This window comes from Netta rufina (assembly GCF_964035555.1).
Source record: "Netta rufina genome assembly, chromosome: 2".
NCBI classification, from domain to species: domain Eukaryota; kingdom Metazoa; phylum Chordata; class Aves; order Anseriformes; family Anatidae; genus Netta; species Netta rufina.
This window is the reverse complement of record NC_140124.1, coordinates 72316919-72342581: the sequence shown is the minus strand read 5'-3', so window position 1 is coordinate 72342581 and position 25663 is coordinate 72316919. Positions and strand designations below refer to the sequence as shown.

The window sequence follows — 25663 nt, the reverse complement described above, 5'->3', positions numbered from 1 at the left end:
GTGATAGTTTAATTTAATTGGTGAAAGTAGAATTAAATTTATTATCTAAAAGACTGATCCTTCCTTACACAGACTTTGGAATATATATTTTAGCTAATTATAAAATGTTCTCATATATAATTCTTTTAAATAAATGCAAATGTCTTGGTATTACTTCACTAGTAGTAAGAACAAGCAAATAATGGATTAAGAAGACTTGTATTTTTCCCCATTTTAACATAGAAATTATATTTTCTGTTTTAACATAGTATATTTTTCAGTAAGTATGTCTATGTATTACGCTTTCAGAGTGTGGGCTCTTTTTGAAGGTGAGCTCTAATACCAATTCAGATCATATATTATTTAACACCATTATTTAAACATTATTTTCTAATTAGTGTGTCACTGACCCTGGATTACACAGATAATGCAAGACTCATTGACTATGTTGAGTAACAGCATTATAATTTGTGAGAAAGCTTAAATCAAGCTTGGGAAAGTTTTATATATACCAGTGCATTTATGTTTCCATAATATTTTGGTATTTTATTTCCTAACCTCACTGATAGAAAAATAAAAAGGTTAGATTTTGCTCAATACTGTAATGACATTTTAATGTTAATTATAAACAAATTAATCATCTCGTCGCATAGAGTGTGACAGTGTGCAATAACACAAACAGCTTTCTCCCACTTCAATTTCAGAGTTGCTTGAATTTTCACTGATATGACACAACAGTAACATTATGATATAAAGCAAATTTTTACATAACAGTAACTGATACTGCTATTTCCACTCATTGTTTTATTATTTTTCAAAACAGTTAATGAAGCTCAGCAAAAAGCATCTTTTATTATCTTACTTCAGCTGTATTTAGTTCTCATCTGGTTATTGTGTTAAGAAATCATGTTTAAATTGAGGATGTCACTGAATATTGAATATTTCAGAAAGCTTAATACCCCTTTATGTATTTTGCAGACAATCCTGGGCTAGTGAGCCATGTTCCTGTTGGTGTTAGAATCCTGGATGTCAATGACAACCCTCCAGAGCTCGCCAGAGAGTATGACATAGTTGTCTGTGAGAATGCAAAGCCTGGTCAGGTAACTCTGGCAGTTTTCTTTCTCCCAGTGAGAAAGAAGTATTACTTTATTTGTTTAATGTCACATGTTAGAAGTTTAAATTAGGAACACGATCTAATTCTTCCTGTTTTTATTTTCATAACTCACATTTGACTCAACTTTTTGTATGTATTAGATGGAAAGGAGAAGGTTGGAAATTTATTCAAGGTATTTTTCTTGTAGCTGAAAAAAAATACAACTATCTTCAGTAAAGACAGGCAAAACCTTAATCATGGCAAATAACTGACAGAATTTGATAAGCCACTATCCTGTACAAAATGGATGAAGCAAATTTAACATCTTGAAGTTCCACGTGGGAGCAAGGTTTCAAATGTAATTCAATGAAATGGCTGATTAATGTAGCTGCTATCTGCTCTCTTTGCATGCTGATTGCTCATAAGAGTTAAGATGGAAAGTCACAGTAAGGATGAACCTGTCTGTGCAGCATCATTATGGAAAACATGCTGAACATTTTTTTTTTCCAAAGTGTGAGCAGAGGGAAGTTCAGAACTAAGACTAAAAAGCAGTCACATTCCAGCTGCTGCTTCTGTGGCTGGTGCATTTCATTGCAGTCCAAAGTTGTGACTTTACCAATTTTTTACCAGAATTACCATTTTTGCAGAGGCTGAGGTTTTATCCAGCACTCTTTTTTTTTTTTTTCCCCTCAAATCTTCCCATGCTATTTTCAATCGCTGTTTATTAGTTCTTGTGCTGAAGGAGAGAAAGAGCAGTTGGTCACTATTTATCATCTCTCTGCCATTCATAAATCTCTAGTATATTTCCTCTTAGACATCTCTTGTCCAGGTTGAAGAGTCCTCTGTAACTTGGACAGGCGGTGATAAAGCCATTCTAGACTTATGATCATACATTCTGTCCTCCTTTAAGCTTTCTCCATTTCCTCTCTATTCACCTTGAGAGAGGAATCAAGATTCAAGACGCAGGAATTCAGTAGTTTGTAGCTTTTACTGTGGTTTATGCTTCAAAGTATATGATGATGATCTCTGCTCTGTTCTCTGTTCCTTTCCCGGTAACTTCTAACAGCTTCTAACATACTTTTAAACCACTAGTAAGCACAGACTGCAAAACACTGCTTGTCATAATGCCAGTAGAAGTAATGGTCAGCTCAGGAACATCATCATGTTTGTGAAGTTAAGTCTTTATGTCTGTGTGTAATGAATTTCACCTGCCTTTGTATTGCCTAGCTACTTGGTATTGGAAGGTCTTTAGTGTCAGCCCTTCTCTTTTCTACCTTGAACTACCTTTCTACTTTCTACCTTTCTACTCAATATCATAAGTAGATTTGGTGGCCTAATTATTGGTACTCTTTATATAAGACATTTATATATATATATACTTAATACGCTGATGAACAAGTTGCCCAGCATAAATCTCTGTGGAACATGTCTGTTACCTCCTTTCCTTGTTTTCCAATTTACATGAGACCCCTATTTCTTGCCTTTTTAGTAATTTTTGTGCAAGGATATTCCCTCCTATCTCATGACTGCACGGTTTTCTTCAGTGTTGCTATTGAGACACTTCTCTGAAAGCCTTTGAAAATCTAAGGTCAGCTGAATCACTATTATTAAACTAAAAATAACTTGAAAACCTCAAGTAAAGCCAAATAGGGAACAAGTAGAATTTGTCAAAGACTAATTAAATATATACATTATACAAATATATGTATATATTAAGCATTAATTGCAATTTGTTTATAGATATATGGATATTTAAAAGTATATATAATTTAAGAACAATGCATGTGTTTAATATGTTAAAGCATGCAGCAAAGCCAGCTCAGAATTGCCCTGTTTGCCAGGGGTAGTGGTAGTATTGAGGAGCTAATGTTTCTTATAAACAAAGATTTAGCTTTGCATATGGAAAGATATGAGACAGATGTTTAAACGATAAATTTTTACTAAATAGCATTTGCTGAAAACTTGGACTAGCACTATGTTTCTCTCTGGTACTGCTGTTCCAAGTGTGAATGACTCCTGACCTCTGTAGCACTGCAGACTGACAGCCAAGACTAATGCTACCGTGAAGGACTCCACAGACAGTAGTTTAATATGAGAGGTTAGATAAGTGTGCTGTTGTATTTTTAAGCTGCATTAGATACATGACACACACTGATTTTATATGCATTGCATAAAAAGGCTTCAGAAAAGACTGTGATACCCTTGTGCTGTACAGAAGAAAAAAAAAAAAAAAAAAAGAAGAAAAAAGTCTCTTGCTCAGATTTTATTGTGTAGTTACATAAAAATGACTGTGTTCAACAAATATTAAAGAGGAACAAATAGACAAGGATTGTAGAATAAGACAACTTGTCTTTTGCTAAAAAGTGTGTCCTGCTGAATACTTTTTAATCAGTAAAAGGACAGCGTTTACTCTGAATTATCCATCATCTTGTTAAAATTGTTTGTACAATATATCACTAAGGAACAAATTCTGTCAGGTACTGCCAGGCATGTATGAGTCCTTTTCAGTTTCCTCAGGAAATAGAGAGAGATTAGCAGCCTAGCCCAAAAAGGGGCATTTATCCCAGCACGTGTATTGAGTTCATTATGTGCAAAATAAACTAACTGATAGACTGATAGTTCATCATTGACAGACTTTTTGTGTTTGCTTGTTTATTTTCAGAAGAGGCATCAACAGTGGGAAATCAGAGACAGAAGCTTTGTCTTCTGATTCTTTTTCCCTCCACAACTCCATTTATTTACTCAAGAAAAAAAAAAATAAGAAAATGTACTTAAATGAACCTTCATAAGGCATCTCAAACAGAAAATCAGAAAATGTTTGTGAGAAGATCATTTCCACGCTGAAGTAATGTAGCTTTTCTCTCTTAGCCATCACCTTGTTGAGAAGATAATTCTGTATCTTCAACAGTTACCAGATGAAGCCTAGTAGATATTACATATAAAAGTAGATAAAGCAGCTGTGATTTGATCTTGGATGATATCCAGTGTTGGAGAATTCTGAATGCTAGAAATATACTGATTTTCTGAATGATTGTGAAATGTAGCCAATGGAAGAAGATGGAATTTTGCAATCTTACATGAAGTACCATTACAAATAATTTTTTTCTTTTGCTTCAAATGTGATTCATTTTATTACTTTTAAGAAAATGGGAACAGATAATGGCTTAAAAAAGGTTTAAGTGCTTTGTTCTGAAAAGTGAAGGAGTGAAATGTTGACAGTTTTCTGAGTGTTTCCAAGTTCAATGTTTATCCTGGCAGAGTATGAGACAGTTAGAAAGTCTCACTAGTCATACTGATTAAAAAGGTAAAATTATTTCTGGGTGTTTTTCAGAAGAATAATAGAAAAAGTTGTGATAGTATTGAAATGTATTTTCCCTGACGCTATCCACCACTGTAAAGTACACACACACGCAGACACACACAAAGCACTTTTTCAGAATCAGGGTATATAAATATTGTATTGCCAACAAGCACTGCCTTACCCTGGATGCTGTTATTTCTAATAGCCAAAGGAAATCAAAGTTAGCTGGTGAGGTATGCCTCTGCTGTAAAGCCGCTGTGTGTATATTTACTTGTTCATTGATTCCTTTCAGAAAAGGATCTAAGCAGAATTGGGCACCAGCTCTATGTCCTTTTCAATTAGTTCTCCTTCATTCTTGAAATTCTTTCTTTTCTGTTTAACTCCCGCCTTTAAAAAGATAGCATAAATCTTCTTAAGTAAGGTTTATGGCAGCTGAGTTTCTGCATCTACATTTTTATTTTAATCAGCTATGGTAAGGTGCATGTTAATGTCTGTTAGAAGGCCAATTATTTGTCCTATTAATTAGAAAAGGGCTAGGAGTACCTTTGGTTTGGATGTCAAACTTGCACAGTTTTGTTCTTTACCTCTAAATGAATGTCTTCAAAATAGAAAAAAAAAAAACAAGAACCTGTTCTGAAAGAGTGTGAACCTTTTCCTTTTAAGAATAGTTCTGACAACACTATTCTGACCTGTACATCCATACATTATACATACACACATTATACATACAAAGTCTATTTTCCACATGGAAAAGTATGATTTCTCTACCATCTGATGCTGTAGTTCTTGCATACATTTGTGTAACTGGGGGATAGTCAGATTTTCACATGTAAGATCAGGAATGTGGACACAATATTTTGTTGAGTTTTAAAATGCATCTTAGTCACAAATAAATTGAATATTAGTCTTGTGGCAGTTGTGGCATTTTTTTGCTGCAAAATGACGTGTTCCTGAAGACAGATTCTGGAAAATATCATGGAACATTTTATGTAAGAGAGGGCAGCAGGACAACGTTTATCTACTAGGCTGTCAAATGCATGGCATCTCTTGAAAATATGCTTACATCAACTGTTGTTTTTGTCTTGCTTTGCTCATACCATTTCAATACTAGTAACTAAATATATGTATCTAAGAAAATGTTATATGTCTATTTTTACATGGTAGTTGTTTCAATTACATATACACCATGTTTTTCATGTTTTTCAAAATTTAATACAGAACAACTAGCTTTTACTAAACTTTTCCCCAGTATTGCCAAACCTGTGGCAAACTTCATGGTTATAGGAATTTCAGATTGATCTTATGCTACACTTTGAAAAAAAAAAAAAAAAAAAAAAAAAGTGAGAAACTTTTAAAATATTCTTAGCAGTATCAGCAATATTATTAATTGTCTAAGACATGCATAATTTATAGAATATTCTGTCTTGTATACAACAGAATAACCATTGTAATCTATTGGCTTTAAAATGTGTTTGTTTTACTTCTCATGTGTGAATGGAGCTAGAGAACTGCGAACTGTCTTTTAGTTTTAAAATAGAACAACCTGCTGAAGCCCACACTGTTTATGCTTCAGATTTAGTCCAGACAGACTGCAGCTGAACACAGAACAAAAAAAATGTCATGAAAAGAGCCCCTTTTACATTTCCCTCGGGATATCTATCAGCTCTGTGCAGCACTCTGTGTGGGCTTCACTGGATATATCACAAGAACAACTTTTATTAAATTCTATTTTATGACTTCAGCTTCCAGGCCCAGCATGAAAATGAAAGCAGAGGTAGAAATATTGCTTGGTCACACATTCCAAAAGCTTAGCTCAGTTTTAGTGGAAAGTAAATTTTAAAAATCATCAGGGCTTTTGAAAGTAAAGGTTTTACCTTTCAAAAATGCTTCTCCTGTACATGGGTGCTACATCTAATTCTGTTCCTTTTGGGCAACCCAAACTATACCCAAGAGTGGCTGCTGTTCTTCCTCTTCTGTTATGTGGCAATGTAAAACTGTTTCTTAACAGGAATTTTAAACAGCGAGCTGGTATTATATGCCTGCCATTTTGGTTTAAAAAAATGTTTTTCCTAACTATGATTGAAGCACATCAAATTGTTAGGATGTCAAGCAGTGTGGTTCATTGCATAGACCATCCCAGTTCAGGCTGAATTTTCATTCTATAAAAATAAATGTTTAGGCAAAAACGTAATTCTGAAGGTCACCAGGAAGCAGTGCTGCTGATGAAAATCTCTAACAGGATTTGTACCTGTACTGTATTTGAGTGTCAGAAAGTATAGATGCTTTTGATGCTTTTATCTAGCTCTGAAGTGCAGTTCCTAAAATATTTGCTAAAGAAATCAAGCTAATGGCCCAGACATTTCATCTGTTGAATTTAGTAGCAGTCAGGTAGAAAATTAAAATAAGCAAAGTTTGAACATACTGCTGAGGTCAGATAATATATGGGGTCAAGTTCAAATTTCAGCATATTCACTGTCAATTTTTATTTCAGGTAATTCAGACTATTACTGCAACTGACAAAGATAACTCTGCAAATGGGGCAAGATTCCATTTTTCTCTTGATGAAGGGCCTTCTTTGAATCCCAACTTTACTCTAAGGGACAATGAAGGTAAATCAAACACATACTTCTAAGAAGTGGGTCTCTGTTTCTTTCTGGGGTGTCTCAGTGAACAGAACAATTTCTATGCATTTCTTGACAGAAAGGGAAAATTAATCTGTCTTCACTGAACTGGTAGATAGCACGGTGTATACAACATATTGTGAACTATGAATAATCATATTCTATTTCCTCTTTATATTCCATTTTATTTTAACATTTATAGTTCATACATTCAGGAATGTTTTTAGAAATTGGATTAATGAAATAGGTGTTGGCATTTTGGTCTGTTGCTAGGTGAATAGTACAGAGTGGGCACTTTCAAAGTTATTGCCTTCCTGATAGGAGAAACTAGAAATTTAAAGGGCATTAAAAAGTTGAATATGTGTTTGCATTTATGGATGTGATATCAAGAGTAAGGCTTTCAGGGCTTCCTGAGTGATCTCTTCATGCCCTTCCTAACAAAGTGCGCATAAAAAGCACAAATAGAAAAATATAGCAGATGTGTCCCCTGGGAAAAGAGCCTTCAGAGTCACTCAGCCACATTTCTTGAATCAAAGAACCATCCAGCCTTTCCAACAACAACAACAAAATCAACAAGAAAACCCCACAAGTTTACTTTTTTTGAATATTGCCTCATGGTTTCCATTCTACAGCCTGATGAAAATTATAGTAAACTTTTAAATGCTTGTCTGTTATACCTCTTGGACTCTCCGTGAGTATATTGTGTGTTTTTGTTTGTATGCAAGTGTGGAAATGTGTGGTGGTTGGCTTTGTATTAGTTATGTTTTTGCAGTAATACCATGGAATACTTTCTGAGATCTTATAGATCACTACACATCTGTAATGACTGAGAGTCATTAACTCCATTATTGTACATATGACACATACACTGAGGTTTAGAATATTTTTCACAGATTTTTTGTATCCATTTTTAAAACCTGTGAGGGAAGGTGACTACATAATCTTCCTCGGGAATGTGTTCCAGTATTTAACTATACTTGGAGTAGGAAAAAAAAATGAGTCATGCTGTTGGCTCAAACTAGATTTGTGGCCCTCATATTCTAGTTCTAAAAGAAATCAAGCCAATACCTGTCAATATTAAAGACAAACAAACAAACAACAGAAAAAAAAATAACATTTGATGGACTGATTTATATATTTTAAATATTCCTTAAGTGATGACTCCAGCCCTTTCTCAGATTAGTCCATCATTTCCACTGGGATTATGATGGAGCATTCCTGTATTTTTGCATTTGAGACTGATTCAAATATACTCATCGAGTATTACACTGTGATCTCATGTGAAAGACTATGACCACATTAATTCTGAATAAAATACTTACACCAAGCCGTACATTTGAATAACTATTAAAATTGTGTTTCATGATGAAGTGGATATTTTATGTTTTTGAACATGTTTAATTGGAATCTATATTATTATGTCTAATCATTACCATTAGAAAAAGGCTGTGTTGTGCTTTAAGGACTGCATGACAATATAGGTGTCCTGGTTTTAGTTAGGATAGAGTTAATTTTCCTCCTAGTAGCTGGTAGGGTGCTAGGATTAGGATGAAAAGGGTGTTGAAAACTGTTTTAATTGTTGCAGAACAGTGCTTACACTAAGCCAAGGACTTTTCAGCTTCTTGCTCTGCCCTGCCAGCGGGCAGGCTAGGGGTGCAGCAAGAGCTGGGACGGGACAGACCCAGGACAGCTGACCCAAACTAGCCAAAGGGGTATTCCATACCATCTGACATCATGTCAGATGTATGTATGTATGTATGTATATAGGGGTGGCTAGCCAGGATGGGGGGTCGGGCTGCATTGTGCATCACTTGTTTCATACACATTCTTATTTTCTTATTCTTATTCTTATTCTTATTCTTATTCTTATTCTTATTCTTATTCTTATTCTTATTCTTATTCTTATTCTTATTCTTATTCTTATTCTTATTCTTATTCTTATTCTTATTCTTATTCTTATTTCCTGTCTTAATAAACTGTCTTTATCTCAACCCACGGGCTTCACTTTCCCATTTCTCTCCCCCATTGCAGAGAGGGAGGGAGGAGGGAGGGCTGTGTGGTGTTTAACTGCTGGCCGGGTAAAACCACAACAATAGGTTATTTATCTCTACAGATTTGTAAAAGGGTGAGAATTTTTCATAAATCTCCAATGTGGTAGTGCTATGCTTTGGATGTAAGCATGCAGGAGTAAGTAATTGATGCTTTCTTTTTATTTGCCCAAGGGAAGTGAACCCTGGCTTTATCACCAACAGCTGCAGGCAATGTGTGGAGCATCCTAATTTCGTTTTGGCAGTGTGCAGTGGGGGAAGAAAGTGGACGAAAGGTGGTCTTTAAGACAAAGACCTATTGTCATTATGTCTTTCTTTCACCTAATGAGATACAAAAAAAAAAAAAAACCAAAAAACAACTAAGCATGAATTTCCTTTAACATCTTGCATAAAACTACTACACAAACAGAAACTCAGAAACTCCAGAAATGTTTTCCAATTTGCCCATGTACTTAATTCAAAGACGTTTTAGCTTAAATCATAACATGAAATTTAACAGTAAGTACCCAGAAAACTTAAAAACTAAAACACTGGCCTAATTTTATTCAGCATATGACCTTTTGATTCTGTTGCATAGACACTGCTATTTAGGAGGATCTTTTTTGTGATGCAAGCTATTTGTACAATACAAGTGAAACACAAAGTACATTCACAATATCTGGTTATGTCCCACTTACAACTTTCGTATTTATCATCTATCCCTATTCAGAAATTGAATTTCTGTTAATATGTATTCTAGGAAATGGCTGAGAGATGGTGGGCAAAAGAGGTATTTCTTATGTCTGTGACAAGTTCACACTTTTGAAAAATTTTGTTGTTGAGTATCATCTGTTAAAATGGATCAGAATGTTCCTAAGGCATGCTAGCTGCTATTTGTATTTCTGGATTTAATAATCCAATAATGGCTGAGATTCTGGTAGAATTTTTAGTTATGTTTTGTTATGGTGTTTAGCTTACATAGAAATAGAAAAAAAAATCAATAATTGCCTTAAGAGAATTTTCACTAGTGTTTTGCAAAATGCTAAAAAACAAAAGCTCAATGTCAGATTGAAAGTGGTAGTCAGTGATAGCTGTATCAGTCACTGCAAAGCTATATTCCTCCTGCAGTTGTCTTTGGATCAAGTAACCCTCTCCTTTTATTTCTTCAGGACAAAGGATTTATTTCACAAAAATCTCAGTGGACATTTTCTTTCCTTGCTTTCATAATGCTGAACAGCAGAATTCTGCCCTGACTTTGAGCCCCAGTGCTCTATTTCATGAATGTTCCAATACTGTATTATCAATAGAGCTGCAACATCAAAAAACTCTACAATAGTGAATTGGATCCTTAAATTTTAACACATATCCATGCACTTTCACTGAAATCTAGAAGTGTTATGCAAGCATAAGGTTTCATAATTTGTCCCTACATATCTGCATATACTATAGCAATATTCAGTCCCAACATGTTTATGATTCAGGTCAAATGTTCCATGTCTTCAGTAGAGGAAATAGCTGTCAGTCCATACAATTGATTGTATGACCACTTAAGCTTATATCTCTTGAGCCTGAGCTTGTGCCTTTACTCAGTAAAATACAACGTTAAAGCTACAACCCTTGAGTACGCACCCTCAAAATACAGAGCTTAAAACCGTTAGGGGAGAATACAGGACTTTAACAAATATGCAGTGTAGCTGGACCTAAGAATTGGTTGGATTACCTTCTGGATATTGTTGTACTTTATGATTTTCATTTTAAAGGAAAAAAAAAAGGAAAAGACAAAATATAACACTAAATATCTTATGTTACAGTACCTTCTTTGATGCTGGGTGAATTTTTTTATGTACTGACAAAGTAGTATTCAGAGAGAGTAAAAGTTTAAGAGTATGAACAAGAGGACAGTGTCCTGGTTTCAGTTAGGAAAGAGTTAATTTTCTTCCTAGTAGCTGGTAGAATGTTATGTTTTGGCTTAGGATAAGAAGAGTGCTGATATCAGGCTGATGTTTTAATTGTGGCAGAGCAGTGCTTACACCAAGGCAAGGACGTTTCAGCTTCTTGCTCTGTTCAGCCAATGGGCAGTCTGGGAGGGGAGGAAGAGCTGGGAGGGGGACAGACCCAGGACAGCTGACCCAAACTAGCCAAAGGGGTATTCCATACCATCTGACGTCATGCTGAATGGGTGGCTAGCCGGGGGAGGGGGGCTGGACTGCTCGGGGTTGGTCTGGACATCAGTTAGCGGGTGGTGAGCAATTGCATTGTTCATCACTTGTTTTGTACATATTATTATTATTATTATTATTATTATTATTATTAATAATAATAATAATAATAATAATAATAATAATAATAATAATATCCTGTCTTAACAAACTGTCTTTATCTCAACTCACAGGCTTCACTTCCCCATTTCTCTCCCCCATCCCATAGAGGGAGGGGGGAAGGTGAGCGAATGGCTGTGTGGTGTTTAGCTGCCAACTGGGTTAAACCACGACAGACAGACAGCAAAATGATTCAGTATCCATACACATGTAAACAAGACAAAACAAGAGCAGTAATAAAATTTCTTTGCTATACAAAGAAAATGCATTAGGTTGTAATCATTTCCTGGAGTTTGTAATTTTAGAAAACAAACCCAGGGAATATGACTTTTTGTCTGTTTGTGAATTGTACTTATGATAGCTTTTTAATGAAAATGGGTCTGTTTAAAATTTATTAGGTCCAGGAAAGTGTTGTAATTTGTTTAAAAATCTTAACAGCTAAATACTTATTCAATTTTGAGGTATTTTTATTACAGTTTGGTTACTACAAGACTAGTATCCAAGATACTAGTATACAAGATACTACTAGACTTCTTTGTGTTTTCGAGGATGTTCTCACAGATAACTTTGAGATCCTTTTCATTTGTGTGTAAGGCCTTAAATATACAGTTTTTGCCTAATCAGTAAAATCTGCTACTGGATGTCCCATTTAAGATTTGCCTGGGCACTATGAGACTAAAAGTAACTTCTGATGAAGAATTGTTAGAAAGATGAAAGAGCCCCTTCAGAGCTGGTTCATAGCTTCATGGAGTGCTTTGGATTGCAAGGGATCTTAACAATCACCCGGTTCCAACCCCCCTGCCATGGGCAGGGACACCTCCCACTAGACCGGGTTGCTCAAGGCCCCATCCAACCTGGCCTTGAACACCTCCAGGGATGGGGCATCCACAGCTTGCCTTGGTAACCTGATCCAATGCCTCACCACTCTCTGAGTGAAGAATTTCCTCCTAAAATCTAATCTAAATCTACCCTCTTTTAGTTTAAAGGCATTCCCCCTTGTCCTATCATTCCACTCCCTAATAAAGAGTCCCTCCCCAGCTTTTCTGTAGGCCCTCTTTAGGTACTGGAAGACTGCTATAAGGTCTCCCCAGAGCTTTCTCTTCTCCAGGCTGAACAACCCCAACTCCCTCAGCCTGTCTTCATAGGAGAGGAGCTCTAGCCACTTAGTCATCTTTGTGGCCCTCATATGACTTGTTCCAATTGGTCCAGGTCCATGGGGGCCCCAGAGCTGAACAAAGGGCTCCAGGTGGGGTCTCACAAGAGCAGAGTGGAGGGGAAGAATCACCTCCCTTAAGCTTCTGGCCACTCTTCTTTTGATGCAGCCCAGGATACAGCTAGCTTTCTGGGCTGCAAACTCACATTGCCAGCTCATGTCAAACTTCTCATCAACCACCGCCCTGAGGTCCTTCTCCTCAGGCTGCTCTCAATCCATTCTCTAACCATCCTGTATTTGTGCTTAGGATTGTCCCAGGTCAAGTGCAGGACCCTACACTTGGCCTCGTTGAACTTCTTGAGATTCTCACAGGGCACCTTTCATACTTGTCAGGGACCCTCTGGAAGGCATTCTTCTGAAGCACTGAATTTTAAAATTACACTTTTTTTGTCCTTGAAAATTTGTATTTTTTTTCCAGATGGTCAAAGTATATTTGATATATTTTTCAAAATTCATTAGTTTGATGGAAAAATGCATGTGAGCATATTTAACTGTTATTATAACCCTATCCGTTAATATATAGACACATGCATATGCATAGTTTCTTTCACTGTCTGGATTTATAATACATATTATTCCTCTTTGTCTATTTTGTTACCTAGTTGAGACCGCTTGCAGAAGTTACACCACACTTTTCAGGGATCTGGAAGAAGAATGAAAACCCAGAGAACAGATCACTTAGGTTCAAGAGAACATTTATGAATTTTATGCACAATATGGCAATGTTTTGCTGGTTTTTCTTTTTTTTTTTTTTTTTTCCCAAGATATATAGTCTGTAATAGATGCTTCAATGGGTCTTGTAAATTTCTTGGACAGTAAGTATTTGTGCAGTGATTGTACAAATTCACCCAACACTGCCAATAAGATTTGTACATTCTTGTATCTTTGGAAATTGCAACTGCTGACTTCTGAAAGTAGACAAAATTTACCTTACTTTCAGGGAAAAGCATCTCACTAGAGAATGCTTAGGATTTGTTCTTCTTTTCTTTCATTTCACAAAAATATTTACAGTTTTATTTTTCCCTTCTGCTTCTCAAAGATTTGTTTTTTTGAAAATTGCCCATTGATGGGGAATGTTTGGGAGCTGAAAAAAGGCAGGCTGATTTTCTAACACCGTCCTTTTGGAGATTCCTTTTTGTTAATGTTGTGGTCACAAGATATTGTAAAATCTACATATGTGGAGGCCTGCTTTTGTTTAAAATCTAGATCATGCTGAGCCCAACAACATCTGTATAAAATGAAATTTCTGATGTGTTCATCTACTTATGCCTATGGTTCAAATTAGCATTTTTCCCATGTTGGAGTTCAAAACTGAGTCCAAAAAACATTACCTGGCATGACTGTTATTTATGAAGAGGGCAACTTCCAGAGAGCAGTTCATCCCATGCCAGCATGAATTCCCCTGCAGAATTTTCTGTTCCTCTCTCTTCCGTGATATGTACAAAATTCTTATCTCAACCATATCACACAAGAAGTCTGTGGCAGGGCAGTGAACTGACTTTAGGGCTTTTAAGTTGCAAATAAGCATGCTAGTTACCTTATCTTCACTCCATGTCTTAGTTTCTCCAGAGCATCTGAAGTGGCATTAAAGAATGCCATGTTGAACCCCACCCTTTTCAACCTGATTTACATGGGAAATATCTGTGTAGTTCCTGCCTTTGTTCACATCAAAGATGTGGCATACTCTCTCTGATTCTTCAGTATTGCAACTTCCTACTGCCTTTCAATTAAATATACTCCTGTAAAGAAGAGAAATTGTAACTGTAGGACAGTTATGCGGAAGAGGAATGATGTCTGAGAAAGTGCAAAATTAGCATTACACATGGTATCAGTAAACACAAACCACAGAACATGTGTCACTACAAACAGGTTGAATGCCAGCCTGAACAGGAATTATCACAGAAACGATATATGAAAGTAAAAAGGGAATTCTTCCTCAGACCTGTGAACATCTTTGATCCTTTTATGATTAATTAAGTTGGATCTAAGATTGACCAGATAGGTAGTTTAGTGCATAGTGTACACGTTCAGTGCTGCTATTTCTTGGTGTTTCACAAACCAACTCAAAAGCAAATAACTATGTTTCAGGCCCCAAATGTCTGCTAAGTTGCTTTCACTGAATGAGAAAGGAAGCCCATTGGCAGTAGCTTTAAACCAACACAAAAGAAAAAAAAAAATATTTCCAAGAGTCAACAGTAAAGAAATTAAACAGAAATGCCTACCAGTACAGTACTGCATAAACAATTGACTGATCTCACTTTAGAAATTCTACTCATTCTAATATATTTTCTTTTGTTTTTAATTAATTATGATGTCTCAGAAAATTTATAAAAGTTGAACTGTTGATATAAGCAGAGCTGAAAATTAAAGCATGCCTTAAGCTATAAAAAGGTTTTTACTCATTCTTTCCCATATCTCTTGTGCCTGCCTGTAATTTATAATGTGTCAAAGGAATTCTCAAATTGTGAATAATAAATAAATTAGTATTCTCCGAAGTGCTCCAGTAGTCACCTTCCTTGGTGTTATCATTGTATCTCAGCTTCTTTGATTTTACTATGCCTTCCTGTCTCTTCTGAGTTCAGAAGCTCAATATGAAAAGGCAGAGGTGATAGGAAGAGGAATGTGATAACAGCCTGGCATGCAGCACACAGTCTGGCTTAACAAACTGCCACATCTTCAGAGTGTGAAGAGCTGCATTACAGCCATGCAGAATTTCCCATCTGTAACCTCAAGCCCACTTGAGAGGATGTTCTTATGTTCTAACTTGCTGTGTGTGCAAAGCACAGCCCAAATATGAGAAGGTTTAATGGTCATGAACTGGAGCAACGTGCATCACAGGGAAGCAGATGAATCTTTCTTTCCCTATGTTGTCATTAATTTTCCCTTAGCAACCAATCCTTTCATCTCCAGCAAGCCTAGGTTCATACCATACTTCTCAGGGGTGAAGTTCACAGTCTAAATCTGTAGAGAAAAAAGATTTTCCTTCCAGGCTTGGAAGAATCAGATCTGCAGTTCGCAGCATCCTAGTGCTACTGCTGCTATCCTATACACTCGTGTTCCTTGAGTGTCTCCTGTATCTATTTTCAGGTATCAGAGGACTTTCTTAGTCCATGATCCCCTCTCCTCTCTTTCAAACTAGCTTTCTTGTTGTAACATAGTATTTTTATTTTTTAATATTTTTTTTTTTATTTCCCTTGGTAAACTCTTTCCTAGGTCATCAGCATCTGTCTTCATACTTGGCTGCCTTTAGCTTTTACAGTTTGTGGGATTTTTTTGTTTCATGCCAAAACCCTTCTTGTAAAAGCTGCTCCTGCTTGTAAAAACTTCCTTCTCAGTGGGTCCTCCAGTAGTTTTTGATACAGAATGTAAACAATTTAATTAAAAGATGGAAACAGGATACAGTTGGTACTGCAGTTTGTCAATTTCTGTTTAAAAATTTAAATCATTATAAACAAAGCTTTTTTTTTTTTATTTTAAACCTTTTTTTTTTTTTTTTTTTTTTAATTATTTTAAACTTAAACTTCTCCTGCTCACGAATCCTCAATATTATTTTGTTATATTAGGTCAATTATGTTTTTCTTTTCAGCCTGCATTTTCATCATTGCTTCTCTACCTGTGTGATGATACTGGATCCCTCACTGGATTCCTCACTGGATCCCTCACTCTTTTACAGATTTATGCCAGAAGGAGGAAAAGAGGAGGTCACACTTTCCTGCTCAGATTTTAATACTCGGGTCTTCTTTGGATATAAGCACAGGAAGATTTGCATGTGCAAAATTTTGTAGGATTTCATAGAATCACAGTCATTTAGGTTGGAAAAGACCTCCAAGATCATCTGGTCCCACATTCATTTTCGTACTTATGCAGACAGGGTAGATGAACAGAAGTGCCCCAGACACTTCTGTTCACTAATGGACAGGCACTAATGGAAATAATGTAGAGTCTGAAGTAGAAATGAAGGACTGTTATTATTGGTAGTAACACTTGCTGTCACCTTATGGAGTTAGCAGAATAAGATCTGAGAATTTTTTCTTCTGAGATGAAAGACATGACAGATGTTAATATTAATGCTTAGCTCATGGATACAGTGTCAATTATTACCAATAGGGAATTGCATTTCAAGCTGAGTCCTTGAACATATCCGTAGGTTTTTGAGGTGTTATTTCTGGATAACTTTGTTGTGTGATTGTCATCTTCTCGTTTGTTGTAACTTGAATTACAATTCCCTTAGAACTGTCACTTCTTTGAAATTGCTTTCTCTTCTTGCTGATAAGTGTGTCCTTATTATCCCACCTGTCCCATGTGGGAGTGTTGCACCTCACTAATGACTTCAGTGGGATTTCTAGGTGACCACTCAGACTTTAGCTTATTGTGGCAGTATTGGTGCTGAGGGGGAAAACAAAGAACAACCCCAAACGAAAACCAGGACTGGTCCCATTCTCTTGCAAAGAAACTTAATAACACAGGCTGTCTGTGAATGTTATATAGCAGTTGGCCTTGTACCTCCTCTGGACCCCGAGCGGTAACCAATGGATCTTAGACTTTATTACTATGTTTTTTTCTTGTCTGAGTTCATGAAATATTATGAAAGCTGTAATTGCAGCCTGACAGAGTAGTGGTATTACCATAGCATGAAAGGAAGTTATGTGGTACAGAGTGTAGCACAAGGCTGTTTAGGGATGTTTAAGGACCTGCAGACTGTTGGAATAACACTGAAGCACTGTGTAAAGTGGGAGGAGTAAACTTGTGCATGCTTGTCCACACTGCTTGCTGGTAGGGTCACTGGTATGTGCTGTTACCTCAGGCTGTGGCTGGGTTTTATGTGAGAGTCCTAGCTGGCCCAGACCAACAGCATACCAGGGAGAGTGCTAAAATTTAGCAGTTTGAGTGATTAGTGTTCCTGGGATCACACTCACTCCCCACCCTTGTTTTGTTTAACAGCCTGCGAGTTCAGGAGATGAAAAGAGAAACTGTAGATAGAAGCTCTGCTAATAAGCTGTTACAAGGTGCATTTCAAGAGAGGGAAGGAATTATAAATTGGATGCTGAACAACCAGAAAGTCACCAGAGTTTTTAATGTGTATGGGGGAGATGATGAAGAGTTTCTTTCTGAATATAGAAAAACAGAAGCAGCAGTCATCACCTAGTGTGTATAATGAGAACATTAATTTATTTTTATGCAAAATATGTATTAATTTTAAATTCTGTTCTAGTCACAAATATATGTGTTTATTTCTGCTCTTGGTCTTTTTCTGGAGCTCAACCTGCTTGAGCAGCTGACAGACAGACCAACTAAAGGTCATTTTGTATTCTGTGGTGGTTTCCCTGTTTGAACCCTTGAAGATTTTTGTCAATGTCCTCCAGCAGTATTGGGGAAGTTGGGACTGACAGTCTAGCATTAAAAAATAGAGTGAATGGGAAAATAGGAAAGATATAAAAAAGCAAGAGTTTATTTATTTATTTATTTTTAATGCAATATTAAGTAGCAGAAAGATAAAACAGTGTCTTACTTTGCCCCCTTAACTTTACCAATATATGTGCCAAAAAATTAAAAGCCATGCAGACAACCTACCTGTTTGCAGTCTGTGGTCTGTAAGGTTATGAGTTTGTTTTAGGAGTATTTAAAATACATCTACTGAGATTGTTCAGGTACTGCATTTAATTAGATCATATGTGTATCAAAGAACAAGCTGTTTCAATTTTGTTAAGTTAGACTTAGGACTTTTCCATATATTTTAGAATTAGATCAGCAAAGCCTAGTAAGACTAAAATGGGTAACCACAGTCTGTAATCATGGCCTTAAGGCTACTCTGCTTTAGGGAAGAATTTTCTTTACAAAATAAATGCAATCTGAATTTGTGTTATCAGGCTTAATTTCTTCAGTCATTTGACTCCATTATAAAACAATTTCCTTCCTAGTTTAGGTGCTGAATAATCTGGAAATAATTTATTTCTTAACAATAATATGATGAGAAATTTAAGCATTAGTGGATATACCATGGTATGTTTTATGAGGTTATAAAGACCCAGATTAAGCAAGAGAAGAGAAGAGTTAAAATTTAATAGAATGTTTATAAGAAAAGATAAATATTTCTACATATCATATGGTTTAGGTATACAGGAATCATTTCCACAACCCTATGTCAAATGAAAACCCTGACTTAATAGATATCTTTTCATCAACTCTGTGTTGGAGTTCTTCTACGGACTATTGAAAACACTTTTACTTTGGAATACGTGTGTACCAAAAGTATTTTATCTGTAGAAATAACATTTTCGTAATGTGATTATCTTGCTCTGTGTCAGATGTTTCAGATGACAAAATTATCTTTTTGTGCCACTGTGCCTTTAAAAGGGTTTTGTAAATAGAATGAATATAAATGACATTATATATGGCTGGTGTCATGCCTGTAAAGAGGAGGTTGGCATGAATCTCAGAATTTAGTCCTCAAAAGTGACATGACAAAGTTGAAGAGGACTTGAAGGCCTACTGAAAATAAATAAATTAATAGAAATCAGATTTTGCACCCACTGCAAAGGAGAAGAACAGAACTTAATGAATTAGTAACAAACTCAGACTGGAGATTTCCAAGAAGATAAGCAGGGAGGATGGAGAAGAAAGCTAATCAACTTCAATGCAGCATGACCTCATGCCCAGTTTTTGGCTCAGTGGCACGGTTCCTTTGTGACCTTAGGCAATCCCTACCTCAGATATTTTTCTCATGCGAAACCGCTTACCAAATATATTATGATATTATTCTGGGGGGCTACACTATCTGTTTTGATCAGTACACCCCTATTGGGTAATACACAAAAGCGAAATGTAGAGACAATTGAATAAAATTAATGGTTTAAAATTTGAGACAGAATTTGACAGAAGTTGTGGCATGAAGGATAGTCACCTGGTGAATAGTACTGTAGCTACAGTAGTAAGAAAAAAAAAAATATATATATATATACATATATGTAGGAATAGGAAGGAAAATCCAGCAGACACATTTTTGCACTATCACCTTTGTGTTGTTTTTTAACAAATTCCAAACCCACAAACCCACCACTGGGGATCTGTGACTGTTAGTCATGTGCAAGCATCATGAGAGGAGAGCTCTTCTCTTCCAACCTCTCATCTTCTTGGTCCTGATTTCTTTCAGCAACTCCTCTTGTCTTCAATTTCTCGTGGTCTCCAGTTTTGCTTGGTGTATCTGTGGGCTCTTATTCAAGGGCCTGTACTTTTAAAGTGGCAGCAACAAACTGAAATGGAATTTTAAACATATGAAATTATGATGTAAATATATTATCATAGCATTTCTTCCTCTACACTCCCTTTATGCCCCTAAATTTCTTGGACTTGAAGGGACATGTGTGGCAGTTTGCCATCCCAATTAGTGCCCATAAATACTCTTGCAGTGTGTGTGTAGTAGCATTAGTATTCTCATTGACTGTAATATATGTCAGATGGATCTGTAGGTAACATAATGGTGACAAAATGTTGCATCACTTTCTGTCACCTTTCCTTACCTACCTTAGACCTTTACTGGTGTAGAACAACTAGTATCTGCTCTCTTTCTTTCCCTTCCCCATTCCTTCTCCCGCTCCCTCCCCTTCTCCCTCATCTTTCCTTCCATAACTACATCTTCATCTTGACCTCCCTACAGCATGAGTCCTTTCAAATATTTTCTGAAAGCTCGGGTGATCTATAAAATTGATCACAAACAGCAAAATGTGAAAGTTTTAATTTAACTTTTATTAAAGACATTTTAACATTAATTTGAGAATCAAAATGACTTTTTGTTGATGAATTCCACAACAGATATTCTTAGATTTCCAGGTATTCACATTTACAGGTGTCCATACACAGCATAACATAGGATTAAAACACTTGGAAACTGGGCCCAAAATGTTTGCCAAAGTTCACTTAGACTCTCAGACATGAGCATAAATAATCTTATTTATGCAATTCTAGTTACTTTGCCCTGTCTCTTCTTAACCTTCCATTGGCCAGAAATGCTTCCCAATAACTTTAAATCTAGATCATGCATTTTCACAGATTAGGATTGTGCCCAATAGTTGTACTGGATAGGAAACAAACAATTAATAACATATTTCTTTTTTGCTTCATTAAGATGATATTCTGTTTTTCTTTTGATACCGTAGATAACACAGCCAGTATACTGACAAGAAGAAGGAAGTACAGTCGAACTACTCAAGATATCTATTACCTCCTGGTTTTGATTTCTGATGGTGGAGTGCCCCCTCTCAGTAGCAGCAGTACTCTCACAATTAGGGTTTGTGCTTGTGAGAGAGATGGACGAGTGAGAACTTGCCATGCTGAAGCTTTTCTCTCCTCTGCTGGGTTGAGCACAGGAGCTTTAATTGCAATCCTGCTCTGTGTTGTCATTCTTCTTGGTAAGTCATTTTCAATATTAAGTACTGCCATCCTTCCACTGGTTGTCTGAATGAGACAGGGCAGAAATTTTTAATGTGATATGTTTTTGATCCTGAAGCTGCTTAGTAGTAGAAGGTAATTAGAAACATATAGCTGTGATTAGGGGGGAAAGGTTTAGCTAAAATGCATAGGAAAAAATGCCTTTAAAGTACATTATTGAATACCTGGAATCCACTAGAAATAGTTTTTCAGAGGTTATCAAGTAATTAGCACTGCAGATAATTTTTTCTGTAATTTGGAAAGATTTCAAAAAGCCATTGACTCTAATTCCATGTCTCGAACAGTGTGAAAAATTATAGAAGAGAGATGAGGAAAGCTTTTTGAAATGCATTACACTGTAGGAAGCACCATTAGCACCATACAAAAGCCATTTCTTAATTACCTTTGTGGGATAAGCTGATAGCAATGTACAGCATAATCCACAGGGGCAAGGGACATATGAGACAACGTGATGACTCCATTAGATAAATGACCTTGCAAGTGCATTTTCTTTCCACTTTTTTTTTCTTTCTTCCTCCCTCCCTCCCTCCCTCCCCCCCCAGTCAATTTGAATGTTACCCATTAGTTAATGTTCTTTTATTTATTTATTTATTTACCTATTTATTTATTGTGGCAGAGGGACAACTTGCTAGGTATATATTCCTGTACTATTCATGTGCCTTTCTACATTCTAATAGAGATGGAAAGAAATAATGTGAGTTGCACTGTGACTCACATAGGAGATTTTGAGGATTTTTTTCTGAATGCTCTACATTTTCTATAGACAACTTTCATCACAGCTTACTTCAGAGCTTCTTTATCAAAAAAGTGTTTTAAAATGTATATTAACACAATTAGTTTTAAATCTTGTATTTTATCATAAAAGATTGAACATTCATAAGAGAAAAAATAAAGCTTATACATTTTAATTAGATAACTATGTTGGATATTGGTCTTCATGAAGCTCTGAAAGCCCTTAACAATGCTTCTGAAAAATGTCAGCCTTAGTTACTCATTTCTCATTTACTGAAGGGTGTTATCCCCTTTTGTGTTCTTTATGAAATCCCTAATAATCTAACCAGTGGAATTCATTATTGGCTCAAAAAACACTAGCAATTCCCACAGAGCAAATACACACTAGAAGAATGCTCTTTACTGGCCCTTTGGAAGACCAAGCTGTATTGGAAGTTTGTAATTTTACAATAACACTATTAACTTTCCCCTTGGTTGTCTGTTGTCTACCTGTTACGCTTTGGCAGGTTGCTATGTCAAAAAACAGCTGTATAGATTTCATGGGTCATTTCCAGGCATGCAGTAATCTATCTTCATGTAACAAACACATTATACCTCAAAGGTAGTGCTCACTTAGGACTATAAGTAGGCTCTTTTCCAAATTGAACATGTGCCTGATGTAATGATACTCCAGTTCAAGGCCAGCATAATAATATCAGAATGCAAATATTAGCCTGAAAGGATTACAACTCTGTATTCATGACTTAGTATGTGCTATTTCTGTAGCATATATCTACTTACTTTGAATGTAAACCTTAAACCTAATCTAATATCTGCAGTTTTCTCTTTAGCAATTGTGGTCCTTTTCATCACCCTAAGACGTAGCAAGAAGGAGCCCTTGATCATTTCAGAAGAAGATGTCCGAGAAAATGTTGTGACATATGATGATGAGGGCGGTGGGGAAGAAGACACAGAAGCGTTTGACATCACAGCACTGCGTAATCCATCAGCTGCTGAGGAACTAAAATATCGGAGGGATGTTCGTCCTGACGTGAAGCCTGCGCCCAGGCACCATCCCTCTTCAAGCCTTGACAGTGTAGATGTTCAGGAGTTCATTAAACAAAGACTGGCAGAGGCTGATTTGGACCCCAGTGTGCCCCCGTACGACTCCCTGCAGACATATGCCTATGAGGGTCATAGATCCGAAGCTGGATCTATCAGCTCTCTGGATTCAGTCACAACACACTCTGACCAGGATTATAATTACCTTGGTGACTGGGGGCCTGAGTTCAAGAAGCTAGCTGAACTCTATGGGGAAATAGAATCAGAAAGAACAACTTAGTTGTAATTCCCAGAACAACTGGAGATAGAACGACAGCAACAGTAACAACAAATGAATACAGTACTTGGAACTGAGCAAGTTGTACACAGTTACTGTAGAACAAGTGCCCTTTTCATATTTGAAACTGGGTTCTCCAATTGGAAGAAAGTCAAATTTGAAAAATACAGAAAAAAGAAGCTATTGTCCCTTGTGTATATTTTTTAATTGCTCAATAAAGTCTGTGGTACCATACAGTACCTAAAGTAAAGCCAAGCAATGACACTTTCATTGCAATACGCTTAACATCTCCAAGCTATAGTAAGTTATGGTCATGCCTGTATAGGAAGATAGCTGATGGAAGAGTGAATTTCTTGCAGGTGGTTTTGATGTTGCATTTCTAGCTGTGCTCTAGCCCTTGTGATCCCAGTGTGAGGTAGCCAGTGGGGTTTACTATCAGTGTGAGAAGTCCTAAGAGTCAGTTTCCTTTAACAGAAGGGATAAGCCACACCTGTCCTCTTAAATAAATGGTCCTTTGACATCTTATTGAATTAGCAGGTTGCATTGAGAAGATTTAATTTCATTATGTCCTTCATAATCTTTTCATCCCTAACCAGCTAACAGAGGGAGGGCATCATAAGCTGTCATCATGAACATGGCTCTACCCCATAACCCCAGAGCTGCTCTGTTACAGTGTGCTAGAGGAACTGTTTCCAGTGTGTGTGCTTTTTCTTTTTGTCTTTTCATGGGAATACCATCTAAATGGCATGGATCCAAAGTACACTTTATGCAGCAAAGCAGATGAAGCATAGGTTATTTCAGTAAAAACAATGGCAGCACCATTAGAGTATGCAGTTGTTTGGGTCACCGTGCTTCACTTATATCAATAGATGAAGCTTTTGAAGTCTGAATCCAGGAGCAACAACAATCCATTTATGACACAGAGTTCTTAATCATAATGTGTCTATTTCTGTGTGTAATGTATCTAAAAGCATAATAGAGCTTCTGGTAAGACACTGGAATAGAGAAAATTGAAAAAGCGAGATTAAGATGATGATGCTTTTTTCTTTGTAGTTCAGTTTATGGATATTTCATTTCTCTTGCAGTATTTTCTTGCAGCATTTGCTATTTAAGCAGAGCAAGCTTTTTTATTATTATTGTTATTTTTCTCTCCTTGTTTCAAGCATCATGGGAACAGAAACATTTAAAGTCAGTGGAGGGTGAAAAAAATAAAATGTGTCATTTGGGGGGTTCATATGGATTAAATAAATTGATGTCTCATGTTAATCTTGTTTTGAGAATTGTAGAACTTGCTCCTTAGGCTGCTTAACACCTAGTTCAGCAGATTTATATTTCCTTTTGGTTTGTTTGAAACTTCAGTCTTCTGTTTATCTGTCCTGTGATAATACAATGAGAGGACCAGGAGCCCATATCCTATGAAGGATTATGACTGATAAGATTCACCGTCTACTACAGCCTTTTGCTTTTAAGATGATTGTAGCTTTACCTATGGAAATGGACTTTTATAATATGTATTTAATAGAGAAACTGTTCAGGGCAGAAGCTGTGTACTATTTTTCTACTCTCTGGGCTGGTGTGGAGAGTGACATATATCTGAACACTGCACAAGATTCCTCCCTATGCATTTCAGGTACCACTTATCCTTCAGCTTGGAAGAGGAGGGATTACTTAGAATCATAGAATCATTTAGGTTGGAAAAGATCATCAAGTCCAACCATCCACCTACACTACCAAGTTTACCACTAACCCACGTCCCTTACTGCCACAGCCACATGTCTCTTAAATACCTCCAGGGATGGTGATCCCAACCCTTCCCTGGGCAGCCTACTCTGATGCCTAACCACTCGTTCTGAGAAGCATTTCTTCTTGACACCTAATCTAAACCTCCCCCGATGGAACTTGGGACTGACATGTGCTGTCACCTGAGCAAAGGAAGTGACACCCTCCTTGCTGCAACTTCCTTTCAGGTAGTTGTAGAGAGCAATGAGATCACCCCTCAGCTTCCTTTTCTCAAGACTAAACAAATTCAGTTCCCTCAGCCTTGTTTTCTAGTACCTTCACCCACCTCATTAATCTTCACTGAATGCATTCAATCTTCTTGCTCCTCCTAGCAGGGTCTGTATTGCTGACCTACAGTGGGCCACACAGGTGAACACTTCCCTTCTTTACTGTATGGATGGGTAGGTCATAGATATGACTGAGATTTTTGATCAGTCCTACTTTAATAATTTTCATTCCTTTTAATAAACTCCCTCCCAAGATATTGTTGATTTATTTTGGTTTACGCAGCCTTCTGGAAAAATAAGCAAGTAGCTTTGAAATAAATTTTTCAAGCTCTAAAAAATACTGTTTGCTCTTACTTCCAGAATTGTTTTTTAACTATACTGTTTTAATTGCAATTTGAAAATTATACTGTTTCTGTCAACATCCAAACCCACAAACCAGTTTAGAAGGGGGGGAAGCCCCAAACCCTAAAATGTTCTGCTGATGATTTGAAAGTAGTTCCCTAATCTGTGTTCAGATTATTGTTGTTGTTTTTTAATTTTTACCAAATACAGAATCTTCTAAAAAATACTGGAGAGATTCTCATTTTAGAGTACAATTAAACAGATGTTT

The 25663-nt window shown here is 36.5% G+C and overlaps 1 protein-coding gene across 2 annotated transcripts in view; it reads left to right on the top strand.

Annotated features, from left to right (window-relative positions):
- The window catches only part of CDH18 (cadherin 18), a gene marked incomplete at both ends in the record, with an annotated part of 199368 nt that extends 176318 nt beyond the window's left edge, over positions 1–23050 (top strand). Inside the window, 4 exons of one of the 2 annotated variants that reach the window (XM_084281808.1) lie at positions 958–1079; positions 6865–6982; positions 20706–20957; positions 22560–23050. In XM_084281808.1, coding sequence (XP_084137934.1) covers positions 958–1079; positions 6865–6982; positions 20706–20957; positions 22560–23050 — 983 coding nt within the window. Of the gene's footprint in view, positions 1–957; positions 1080–6864; positions 6983–20705; positions 20958–22547 lie in introns of both variants that reach the window. The other variant, XM_084281807.1, reaches the window with a different exon arrangement.
- Between the last annotated feature and the right edge of the window lie 2613 nt (positions 23051–25663).